The 12375-nt window shown below is 52.1% G+C and overlaps 1 protein-coding gene across 2 annotated transcripts in view; it reads left to right on the forward strand.

Moving 5' to 3' along the window:
- The window catches only part of AACS (acetoacetyl-CoA synthetase), a 78590-nt gene that overhangs the window by 49458 nt on the left and 16757 nt on the right, over positions 1-12375 (forward strand). For both annotated transcript variants that reach the window (XM_032243990.1, XM_032243999.1), the window contains exons 10-12: positions 3308-3432; positions 9702-9766; positions 9898-10020. In XM_032243990.1, the coding sequence (XP_032099881.1) occupies positions 3308-3432; positions 9702-9766; positions 9898-10020 (313 nt within the window). The remainder of the gene's footprint in view (positions 1-3307; positions 3433-9701; positions 9767-9897; positions 10021-12375) is intronic.

The raw sequence follows: 12375 nt of genomic DNA on the forward strand, positions 1-12375 counted from the left end.
GCACACGGTAAGGGCTTCCCGGTCCCCGGCCTGTGCTGCACACGGTAGGGGCTTTCCCGGGGCACTGTCTATGCTCCACCGCGGTGAGGGCTTCCCCAGTGCAATGTGGAGATGGGCCAGCTCAGCCTGCCTCAGCATGGTGGAATCCATGCCATTAACCCAGAACTCGAACTGGAGGGGTTGGAGGGCTTCTCACCCTTGTTGAGCCCAGAAAGACAAACGGTTAGGGCAAGTTAAAGAAAGTGTGTTCTACCCCAGAGCAGGAAAACTCAAAACATCAAGAGCTTCCAGAAGGATCTAGCTACAGGTCCTGGTGGTGCTTCTGTGCTGAGCTTTTATGCCGAGTGGAAAGCAGGTCAATGCCCAGGGCCCTTCTGTGACCCTTGTGACAGACTTCCCAGGACTGCACACAGATGCAGGAGGGAACAGACCCCTGAGGTCACACATAGATGCAGGAGGGGACAGACCCCTGGGGTCACACACAGATGCAGGAGGGGACAGACCTCTGGGGCCACACACACATGCAGGAGGGGACAGACCCCCGGGGTCACACACACATGCAGGAGGGGACAGACCCCTGGGGTCACACACACATGCAGGAGGGGACAGACCCCCGGGGTCACACAGATGCAGGAGGGGACAGACCCCCGGGGTCACACACACATGCAGGAGGGGACAGACCCCTGGGGTCACACACACATGCAGGAGGGGACAGACCCCCGGGGTCACACACACATGCAGGAGGGGACAGACCCCTGGGGTCACACAGATGCAGGAGGGGACAGACCCCTGGGATGTCACCTCCCTTCCTACTTTTCCTTTCCCATTTTCCCTTTGCCTTTCTTCTTTCCTTTTAACAGAGTCTTACTCTGTTGCAGAGGCTGGAGTGCAGCAGTGATCATGGCTTACTCTAGCCTCAACCTCCTAGGTTCGAGTAATCCTCCTGCCTTAGCCTCCAAGTAGCTGAGACCACACATGCACTCCACCACACCTGGCTAATTAAAAAAAAACCTTTTTCTAGAGGCTAGGCACGGTGGCTCATGCCTGTAATCCCAACACTTTGGGAGGACAAGGCAGGTGCCTCACTTAAGGTCAGGAGTTTAAGACCAGCCAACATGGTGAAACCCTGTCTCTACTAGAACTACAAAGTTAGCTGGGTGTGGTGGTGGGCGCCTATAATCCCAGCTACTTGGGAAGCTGCGGTGGGAGAATTGCTTGAACCCAGGAGGTGGTGGTTGCAGTGAGCTGAGATTGTGCCACTGCACTCCAGCATGGGCAACAGAGTGAGACTCTGTCTCACAAAACAAAACAAAACAAAACTGTTTTTCCATAGAGACAAGGTCTCACTATGTTCCCCAGGCTGGTCTCAACCTCCTGAGCTCAAGTGATCTTCCCACCTTGGCCTCCCAAAATGCTGGGATTACAGGTGTGAACCACCACGCCTTGACTCAACTTTTTAGCAGCTTTGTTGAACAATGAGGTAGCCAGGAACACTGTGCTGCTTGGGGCTTGCAGGCACTGGTTTCCTCTTTGAAGAATAGTTCCTTAATGAAAGAAATTGAACGAGTACATTAAGACCTGTTCAGAAAGCAGCTCAGTGGCCAGGCTTGGCAGCTCATGCCTGTACTGTAATCCCAGTACTTTTCGAGGCTGAGGCAGGGGGATCCCTTGAGGCCAGGCGTTCAAGACTAGCCTGGATAGCAAAGCGAGACCTCATCTACAAAAATAAAAAAATTAGCTGGGCGTGGTGGCCCACACCTGTGGTCCCAGCTACATGGGAGGCTGAGGCAGGAGGATCACTTGGAGTTAGGAGGTTGAGGCTTCAGTGAGCTGTGATTGTGCCACTGCACTCCAGCCTGGGTGACAGTGAGACCCTGTTTCAGGAAGAAAAAAAAGATGAAAGCAGCTCATCTAAATGGAGCCCTCTGCCTGTGTCCTTGTGCCCCTGCCTTTGTGAGTGGGGAGTAGGCGTGAGTGGACCTTCTGGGGGATGTTGGTTTTGGGTCACTGTAGCCCATGTGAACTGGGGACAGCCCTAGGCTGCGGCGGGTGGGAGGTAAGTTCCTGACACAGGCTAACCTACGTCGCTCATGCCGCAGGTGACCTGCTGGCCTGGTGCTCTGTTTCACCCTCAGCTCTGCGAGCTCTTGTCCAGGGATTCTGACCCAGGGCTGAAGGAGAACCACCTGGGGTTGTCACATGGCCACCACATCCCCACCCTCTGACCTGGGGTTGTCACATGGCCACCTCATCCCCACCCTCTGATCCCCGAGAGACTGCCCTTGGGGATGTGGGGTGAGGCCCAGGACGCCCAGCCACGTCCACTCCAGTCCTCCCAGGCTGTGTGCATCCCCCGTGACCTCCTTGCCTCTGTGGTTGGTGGGGTTGGGGAGCTCCCTGTTGGCCTCCAGGGTCAAGGTTCCTGCTGGAGCGTACCCCTAGCTCTGTCATGTTTGTTCACTCCAGGACCACCCACACGGCCTCCCTGCGTAGATGAGGGTGCTGTGAGTGTATCTGCACCTTCTTGCGTTAACGTTTTTAAACTTGGTAACAGTTTTCAGTTAAAATTAAAAAAAATTAAACCTACTTGGATGTGGTAAAAATTTCAAGCAGCCCCAGTGGGATACGTGGGGAAAGGCTCTTGCCTCCCAGGGCCCAGAGGCAGCCATGCCAGGCATTTTCATTGCCTTAGTGTGGATCAGTGCCCTGTAGGGGTGTGTGTGTGTGTGTGTGTGTGTGTGTGTGTGTGTGCCCGTGCGTGCGTGCATATGTACGTGTATCTGCGTGTGTGCTTACATGTCTGTCCTTTCCTCTAGACTAAGAGGGTTATGCTGCACGCGCTCCACCTTGCTTGTTTTGTACGAACGATGTCTTGGAGTCGGTTTTGTGTCAGTCTGGGCCTCATTCTGTTTCATGGCTGCTTAATGGCTCGCCTCATCCTGCTAGGGCCAGCCCTGTTCTGAACGCTCGCGTGGGTTCCCTAAGTGTGTCGGAGTGTCAGTAGCATGTGTGCACTTCCTGTGGCCTTTCTTGTGTTGATAACACCTACATTGCTTTGTCTCTGTCATCAGCAAGGGTGCAACAGACCTTCTGTGACACGTCTTCATTCACATGTATGAATATGTCTGTGCGACGCATTCTTAGACGTGGAGTTTCTGGGCCAAAGTGTCATGTGTTTGAAATGGGCAGTTAGCTCTAACCCGTGGCTCCATTTTAGGCAGTTTTCCAGGGACACGGGAAGCTGAGGGGCAGCACTGGAGGGAGCTGCCTAGCGCCCGCTGAAGCTGTGCTCCTCCTGTCTTTGCAGGTGGGCTGGATGATGTGGAACTGGATGGTGTCCCTTCTGGCCACAGGAGCGGCCACGGTCTTGTACGACGGCTCCCCGCTGGTGCCCACGCCCAACGTGCTCTGGGACCTGGTTGACAGGATAGGGTAGGTACCAAGGTGCTGTGGTCAGAACGAGGGTCAGGCGGCACCAGGAAGGCTCCTTGGGATCAGATGCAGAGCCGTGGCTGCCTTCTACTGTGGTCGGGGTATCTCCGGAATGCTCTGCCTTTGTGGACACCCCCTCTCCAAGAGGAGGGTGTGGGAGATGCCAGAAGCAGATGGTGAAACTGTTAAGGAGGGAGGGACACCAAGGACCGGGGCTTCTCTCTCTAGAGAGGGCTGAGAAAAGTCCTACGGGCAGCATGTGATCTCATTTCTTTTAAGAACCTGTTTCTATTTTTAAGAGTGTTTTTTAGTAAAAATTGTATATATCGTAAGGCGCACAACATGGTATTTTGCTGTGTGTACACCTAGGGAAATGAGCACTGCAGTCAGGCAAATTAGCATTTGCGTCTCCTCACACAGTTACCTTTTTGCTTTTAGCACTGAGAGCGCCTGAAATCGACTCTCTTAGCAAAGTTCCAGCTCTTTCACAGGAGGGCGTTGTCAACTGCAGCCATCGAGCTGCGCGTTGATCTTATTCCTGTACTTGTGACATTTCCCAGCAAAAGGAGGAACGCTGAGGGTCGCTTAGAGTCCTGTTTCACATGGGTTCTTCAGACTCAGGAGTGAGATGGTATTCGTCCATTTTCATTCTGCTATGAAGAAATACCTGACAGTGGGTAATTTATTTATTTATTTATTTATTTATTTATTTATTTTTTATTTTTTTGAGACAGAGTTTCGCTCTTGTTACCCAGGCTGGAGTGCAATGGCGCGATCTCGGCTCACCGCAACCTCCGCCTCCTGGGTTCAGGCAATTCTCCTGCCTCAGCCTCCTGAGTAGCTGGGATTACAGGCACACGCCACCATGCCCAGCTAATTTTTTGTATTTTTAGTAGAGACGGGGTTTCACCATGTTGACCAGGATGGTCTCGATCTCTTGACCTTGTGATCCACCTGCCTCGGCCTCCCAAAGTGCTGGGATTACAGGCTTGAGCCACCGCGCCCGGCCGACAGTGGGTAATTTATAAAGAAAAAGAGGTTGAATGGACTCAGAGTTTTCACATGGCTGGGGAGGCTTCACAGTCATGGAAGAAGGTGAAGGAGGAGCAAAGACATGTCTTACATGGCGGCAGGCAAGAGAGTGTGTCCTTTATAAAACCATCAGATCTCGTGAGACTTATTCACTGTCCAGAGAACAGCATGAGACAAACCTGCACCCATGATTCAGTTACCTCCCACCGGGTCCCTCCTATGACACATAGGGATTATGGGAGCTGTAGTTCAAGATGAGATTTAGGTGGGGACAACCAAGCCATCTCAGAGATGAAGTGAGGTGAAGGCTGAACGCACAGGGGAGGTGTGTAGATAGTTCATGAGGGGTGGGGGCAGAACTTGTGATTGGGGGGCTGCGTGGTGTTTGGATTTCCTGGCACCTTTCTCCTGAGCCCATTGGCAGGAGGAGAGCACTGCTTGTCCCTAGCCATCCCTTGGGGCTGGCGGCCACCTGTCTTCTAGGGTCCTCCTCACTTCATCGTAACTGTACTGAGTGCTTCCTGGGGCCCCTGGAGGTGGTCACTTCTTTTCTGTGGCCCTGGCTGGACGGTAGATAGGAATCCCATGAGCAGAGGCCATAGCCAGTTAGGAGACACATCGGGTACCCTCCCAGTGCCTGAGAATTATGCAAATGGGGACAGGTATGGTGGTCCTAGCTTTCCCCCACCTTATCATCATCATCATCAGAAGGCATCAGAAGGTCCGGTCTCGTCGGCACTTTGCTGATGAATTAATCACAACTGGCTGGCACGTCCGGGCCACTGTGGTCTTGGTCACCCTTGATGACCAGTGTTTCCAGAAATAAGAGTGTAGAAGTCGCCAGGGCTCCAGGGGCCCAGAAACCATCATGCTGTGAAATGTCCTAGTTACTCTGTCTGAACTCGTTCATGGGGGGAACAGGAGCTGCTCATGTTTTTAAATCTTTGGCCATTAACATTTTAAATATAACCTGGGCTGGCCTGGGTAATACTGAAATCCTGACATTTGGCTCACACTCTTAGTGAGGAAGGTTGTTTCCTAATGAGATTGTTTCCAGCAAAAGGTTAATCAAATCCCTGGGAACTTGCAATGGCTTTAGAATCTTTACCCTTTTACCCTTAAGCCGGGCTCCAGGTGGAGGTGCTTTTATTGGTGTAGGGGAGGCACGTGCTGGGTCGGGGGTTACTGGAGGAGGGAGGGAGGGGGATACATCAGTGAGGCTGGTGCTAATGAGATCCAAGGGTAAAAGGTCCCAGGGAGACCCTGCTGTGTGTGCTTCTGTGTGTGTGCACAAGTGTAAAAGTATATGTGTATGCGTGCGTGGAGTGTGATAATATGAAAGGGAGCATGTGAGTGCATGTGTGTGTGTGTGTGTGAGTGCGTGTGTGTGTGTGAGTGTGTGTGTGTGTGTGCACATCCATGTGAGTGCAGGCGAGCACGTGAATATGTGCATGGGTGTCAGGTGGCTGTGTGTGTGTATATAGGTGTCAGGTGTCTGTGCTTGTGTAGGTGTTGGGTGTGTATTCGTGTGCATGCAGCTGTGCATGTGTGCTGTACATGTGGATGCCTGTGCCTGGGCCTGTGTGCACGCATACCTGTGCGAGTGTTCGCAGCATAGTGGCTGGTTCCATGCTGTAATCATGGGCCCTGGGCTGGCCAGAGCACCGAGGCTGACTGAGGTGTGGTCGTGCTGTCGAGGGGCTCCCTCTGGATGTGGCCTTTGCCCTGCCTGGGAGAGCCACCTGTGCAGTTTGGCGAGGCAGGTGTGACTCGGCATGCGGGCAGGGGCTGTGGGTGGGGCTCTCGGAAGGATGCAGGCTTCAAGCCACTAGTTGCCAGTGGTCAGCAGTGAGAGGGAGTGGGTGCTGGGCAGGACGCTTCCGCTCACTTCTGTCCACTTCCTAGAAACTGAGTGGTGTGAAACAGCTGAATGCAGGTCATGGCAAATCCTGTTTTGTGGCAAGAGGAGCGCGGGGCAGCACAGTCCTTGTGATGCTGTGTTAGTGCCTCTGATTAAAACCCACGTCTGTTAGTAAATGTGGGGTGAGATCTCTATTGATTACCAGCATATCAGCTCCCAGCCTTACTGACACATTTGATGAAAGAACATTCATTTTGTAGGCACAGACAAGATAATTTTAAAAGACGAATTTTCTTCATAGGGGTATGTTTCTGGGCTCTAGTGAGGGGAATATTGTGTATAGAATTAGGGTCAGGACCCTGACGACTTTGTCCAGGTTTGCTAGTAGCGGGGCAGGCGTGCACATTGCGTGCGTTGCCTGGTGTTGCCCGTCTCTGAATGGGGCTGTTGTCTTAGATGGCTGTAGAGGGCAGGGGTGAGTGGGTGAGCGGGTGAGCGGGCTTGTCCCTCTAAGGAAGTGCATGGGTTGGGCAGCACTTTGCCGGGATCTACAACCGTGTGTGCTGGGCGACGTGCCCTGTGCTATGCTCCCTGCTGGGTTCTGGGGGCCACACAGCAGCGACCAGGGGCCAGCACTCGTTGTCCTCATGGGGCTGGTACGGGGCAGGGGAAGGTAAGGAAAAGAGAGGCTGATCTGGGGCAGTGAGGAGTGCTGTGCGATTTCGAGCCAGGGAGTCCTCGAGAGGTCTTGGCATTTGGGCTGAGGCTGGAAGGTTCAGGAACTACTCTTGCAGGACTGGGGACTGGGCTTCAGGCAGAGGGAACCGCTAGGACCAAGGCCCAGAGGTGGCATGGGATCCGTGTGTTGTGGAAGCTGGAAGGGGCGTCCTGTGGCCCGAGTGTCAAGGGCTTTTGTGGGGCTAGGGCAAGAGCAGGGGTTGGAGGGGCAGGGACTTTTGGGGCTGCCTGGAGGGTGAGTTTTTCCCCAAGTGGAATGGGATAAGAGTGGACACTTTGAATCAGGAGAGCACCGTGATCAGGTTCATGTTATTAAAAGGGCAGTGTAGGCTGGGCATAGTGGCTCATGCCTGTAATCCCAGCACTTTGGGAGGCCGAGGTGGGCTGATCACCTGAGGTTAGGAGTTTGAGGCCAGCCTGGCCAACATGGTGAAACCCCATCTGTACTAAAAATACAAAAATTAGCCTGGTGTGGTGGCACACGCCTGTAATCCCAGCTACTTGGGAGGCTGAGGCAGGAGGATCACTTGAATCCTGGAGGCGGAGGTTGCAGTGAGCTGCAATCACGCCACTGCACTCCAGCCTGGGTGAGACACAGAGAGACTCCGTCTCAGAAAAAAAAGGGTGGTGTAGTGTCTGAATAGAGAGAGCATTTCGGGGTAGGGACAGAGGCAGGGGGAGAAGCTGGGAGACTCAGGTTGCTGGAGTCCACACGCTGCTGGCGACCCTTGAGAGGCTCCCTCTGGGCTGATCCACACCCGGCTTGTGCAGGGCTCTGGGCAGTAGTGGGCACTGGGTCCCAGTGGTTTAGAGCCCTGACACTGTCTCATGCTTCAGAGCAGCGACCCCTACAGTACTCCCTAGAAATAAGACGCGCCCACAGGTGGGCTTCCCTGCTTCCAGGAGCTGAATGGTGTTGCATTTCTCACCCGTCTTATGCGCACCCTGGAGATAGATGGGGGACTTTGCCATTTCTTCAGACAAGCAGGGCTGTGACTGACAGGCCGGAGAGCACCACCTCCGAGTGCAGCAGCGCCTCACCAAGATCAGGGTTTGGAGAATCTTGCCTGCACTTAGATGCGATTGAGAACCACAGAGTCTTTGAGTGTTCTGGGGGTGGGCAGTGGGGGGATAAGCTGCGTAAAACCCCTGTGGTGTTTGGGCGTGGCTGTTGGTTGGAGAGCTCTGTACCCGTAGCTCGAGGCGGTCACTCCTGCCCAGGGCCGGGTGATCACCATTAGAGTCCTGAGATCTCCATCCTCCGTTATTGATACTTGCAAAGAGAGTTATAGCTTAATCCTTGGCTATGATGTCGAAGTAGTTAATCAAACTCTGAGTTTATGAAAGAAGAAAGGGGGATGGTGGGAGGAGCTAGTCTCCCTCCCCCCAAACTCCAGCCGTCTCCACGGTACAGTGGTGGCTTTGTTGGTGGCGAGGTGGGTCTGGGGAAGTAAGAGAACGAAGGTGTGGGAGGTGGAAGGACTGGACCATGGTAACCCACCTCCTTGCACAGAGGGAGATCCACCCTGCCATTACCTTGGCCACGCCCAGCAGAGCCAGCCCTGAATTTCAGCATGTTATGTGCAACTTTGCCTCATAGCTCCCAACAGGGAGTGCCATGGCAGTCTTCCCCCCTGGATGAGTCTCTCCACCGAATGTGCAGAGGGACTGAGGTTCTACTGCCCAGAGTGACACAGAAGAGTCTTAATCTCACAGCCTCTTCTGGGCCCCGAAGAGAAAATGTTCCTTAGTTGGGAAGATGGAGTTTACTTGTGAAGGGCTGCCTGGCTGGAAGAAAATCGCATATGAGACAGTGCTGCCCTTGAAAACGCAGTGATGTCTATGCAGCAGCGTGTGTCCTTCTCTGAGCACAAATGCGTACAACTATGGAATCTGAATGTGGGGAAGAGCTGCACTTTTCCAAGTTTAATAAAAATGTGAACTTGTGTAAGAAAAGGGGATGGGTGGAGAGTTTTAAATATGGCACTTGTTTTAACAAATAAAGAATTCTCCCAGCACTTTGGGAGGCCAAAGCAGGAGGATCACTTGAGCCCAGGAGTTCAAGACCAGCCTGGCAACAAAGCAAGACCCTGTCTCTTACCTGTGTGTGGTGGCATATACCAGTAGCTCTAGCTACTTGGGAGGCTGAGGTGGGAGAAGAACTTGAGCCCAGGAGTAGGGGACTGCAATGAGCTGTGATTGTACCCCTGCACTCCAGCCTGGGGCAACAGAGGGAGACCTTGTCTCAGAAAAAAAAAAAAAATTCTGTAGCCCTCTCTTCATTGGTGAATGACTATGTGAGGATAGAACTTGAGGGGTCGCGATTTTATGGCCTCCTCTGGTCCCTTAAGATAAGATACTCTGCAGCTGGGAAGATGACGTGTTCGTGTGAACAGCGGTTTTATGCGAGGCCTCATGGTGAAGGGAGCTGGCCCTGGGTGCTAGAGTCAGCGTAGAGCACAGTCAGGTGCACCTCAGAGCAAGGCAGACTGGAGTAAACACAAAGTATGAGTTCAACCCAGAAAAATGCCCCTCTTGGGTTTTGCACACTTCTCAGAAATAAATCACTAACTTTAGAAAGCATTGGTGCAAGAGCCTTGAAGAGTTTCTGGTATTTTCTTTCCCGCCTGGGCCCTAGCATCACTATCCTGGTAACCGGGGCCAAGTGGTTGTCGGTGCTGGAAGAGAAGGCCATGAAGCCGGGTGAGTGTGACCCTTTAATACTCATTCCTTGTACTGCCAATCAAGGAAATCAGATCTGTCCCTTTCTTGCTTCTGAGTGAGGCTTCAGGCACTGGGTTTAGTTTTCATCTTTCGGTGGTTCTTCGCCCTAGTGGAAACCCACAGTCTCCAGATGCTCCACACGATCCTGTCCACCGGCTCCCCGCTGAAAGCCCAGAGCTACGAGTACGTCTACAGGTGCATCAAGAGCAGCGTCCTCCTGGGCTCCATCTCAGGTATGGCCCTGGGGGACAGTCCTCCCAGCCATCCCCGCCTCTGGGAGGCACGCCGGCCCCACAAGTATGATACCTTCCGCCAGGCTCGGATTCACCCCAAGGACATGGTCCACTGTGCAGCCGGTACACACAGTCCCTTCTCGTTATTGGAGGCAGTGATGTTCCACAAAGTCCCTGTGAACACGGAGTTAGCACGTACAGAACCTTTGTTCGTGGGGGAAATACGTGTGTACACACACACACATACACACACACACACACCCCTCTCACATCAGTTGTAGTCTTTGTTTGTTTTCTGAGATGGAGTCTTGCTCTGTCACCCAGCCTGGAGTGAAGGGACGCGATCTCGGCTCACTGCAACCTTTGCCTCCCGGGCCTAAGTGATTCTTCTGCTTCAGCCTCTCAAGTAGCTGGGATTACAGGCGCCTGCCACCACGCCTGACTAATTTTTGTAATTTTCATAGAGACAGGGTTTCACCATGTTGGCCAGGCTGGCCTCAAACTCCTGACCTCATGATCTGCCCGCCTCGGCCTCCCAAAGTGCTGGGATTACAGACATGAACAACCACGCCCCTCCCAATTAGAGTCTTAAAACCCAAAACAACACATCTTGGTAGGTTCTGTTTTTTTTTTTTTTATCTTGTGAAAGAGAAAATGCAGTTCAGAAGCATTCAGTGACTTGTCCAAGGCCGCTGCACTGTCCTGTGCTAGGGCTGGGTTGTAAAGCCCGGGAACAGAGCACCCTGCCCCACCCCACCCTGCCCTGGTCTCCTGTGTGTGGGAGTGAGGTAGGGGGGCCGTGTCGCCTTATGTGACCTCAGTGGAAACGTCCATGGGCACCTTAGGGTTACAACTGTTCTGCAATGTCTGAGAGAGACCGCAAAAGCTCCAGGGTACAGATCTGTAGGTTACACATACATTTTAGTGAGTAGGCAAATTTGCAAAAACAGAATCCACAAACAGTGAGAATCCACTAAATGAAGGAGAAATATAGCAACATTGTTTATATAAGTAAGATACAGACACACCTGTCTGTACAGCAGAAAAAAATTCACTGCATAACTTAGGGTACATTTTTAATGTATGCAGCCATTGGAAGTGCAAGGATGAAAGTATTTGTTTAGATAGAAATATACTGATGGACATTGAAACGTGGTCATGATGAGTGAAAAAATCAGATTGCAGAATTATAGGGTACGGTCATTTTTGTAGGTTGAAAACAAGTATGTATGGATGTGTACATGTACACTCATGTATGTATATATATGAGTGTATTATATGTGGATTCCAAGTGAATTTTTTTTTTGAGACGGAGTCTTGCTCTGTCACCCAGGCTGGAGTGCACTGGGTGCAGTATCAACTCACTACAACCTCTGCCTCCTGGGTTCAAGCAATTCTTGTGCCTCAGTCTCCCAAGTAGCTGGGATTACAGGCATGTACCACCATGCCCAGCTAATTTTTCTGCATTTTTAGTAGAGATGGGGTTTCACCAAGTGGGCCAGGCTGATCGCAAACTCCTGACCTCAGGTGATCCACACACCTTGATTTGCCTCCTGAAGTGCTGGGATTACAGGTGTGAGCCACCACGCCTGGCCCCCAAGTGCATTTTTTCTCATAACTTTTTCCTTAACATAAAGTGTGCTTGGAAAATGGTTCACGCATGTGGTAAAAAAATTCAGTCCACTAAAGTATCCTCATTGCTGCCGTCCCCCTTCCCCAAGGAAGCTGATGTTGCTTCCTTCAGAGATGTTCTGTGCGGAGGTGAGCGTGTGTGATTGAGTGTGTATTTGTGAGTGTGTGTAAATGTGTACACAGATGTAGTTTAGGGTACATACCTCACTTCCCCTTAATGTGACTTAGAGTTGATTCCATTGCTGCCCATAGAAATCTTCGGGTCCCTTTTTTTTTTCAGATAGGGTTTGTTCCCTTGCCCAGGCTGGAGTGCACAGTGGCACGATCACAGCTCACTGCAGCCTCAACCTCCTGGGCTCAGCCTCCTGAGTAGCTGCCTCAGCCTCCTAAGTGGCGAGGACCACAGATGCTCGCCACCACGCTCTGCTATGTTTTTAAATTTTTTGTAGAGATGGGGTTTCACCATGTTGCCCAGGCTGTTCTTGAACTCCTGAGCTCAGTGATTCTTCCACCTTGGCCTCCCAGAGTGCTGGGATTACAGGCATGACCCAAGATGGGTCACTTTTATTTTCTTTTTACACATATGTAGTTCTGATTTTTCTGCTTGTGGTGAGACCCTGTCTTTAAAAAAAAAATTAAAAAAAAAATGTACTCTCAAAGCACCTCTTTAAGAGGTGGCATTTGCCGGAAGCCTGAGGCCGACCCCCACCCTTTCTCCCCACA

Source organism: Sapajus apella, unplaced genomic scaffold (genome assembly GCF_009761245.1).
Source record: "Sapajus apella isolate SASKATOON/1434 unplaced genomic scaffold, GSC_monkey_1.0 scaffold2, whole genome shotgun sequence".
Lineage (NCBI taxonomy): Eukaryota > Metazoa > Chordata > Mammalia > Primates > Cebidae > Sapajus > Sapajus apella.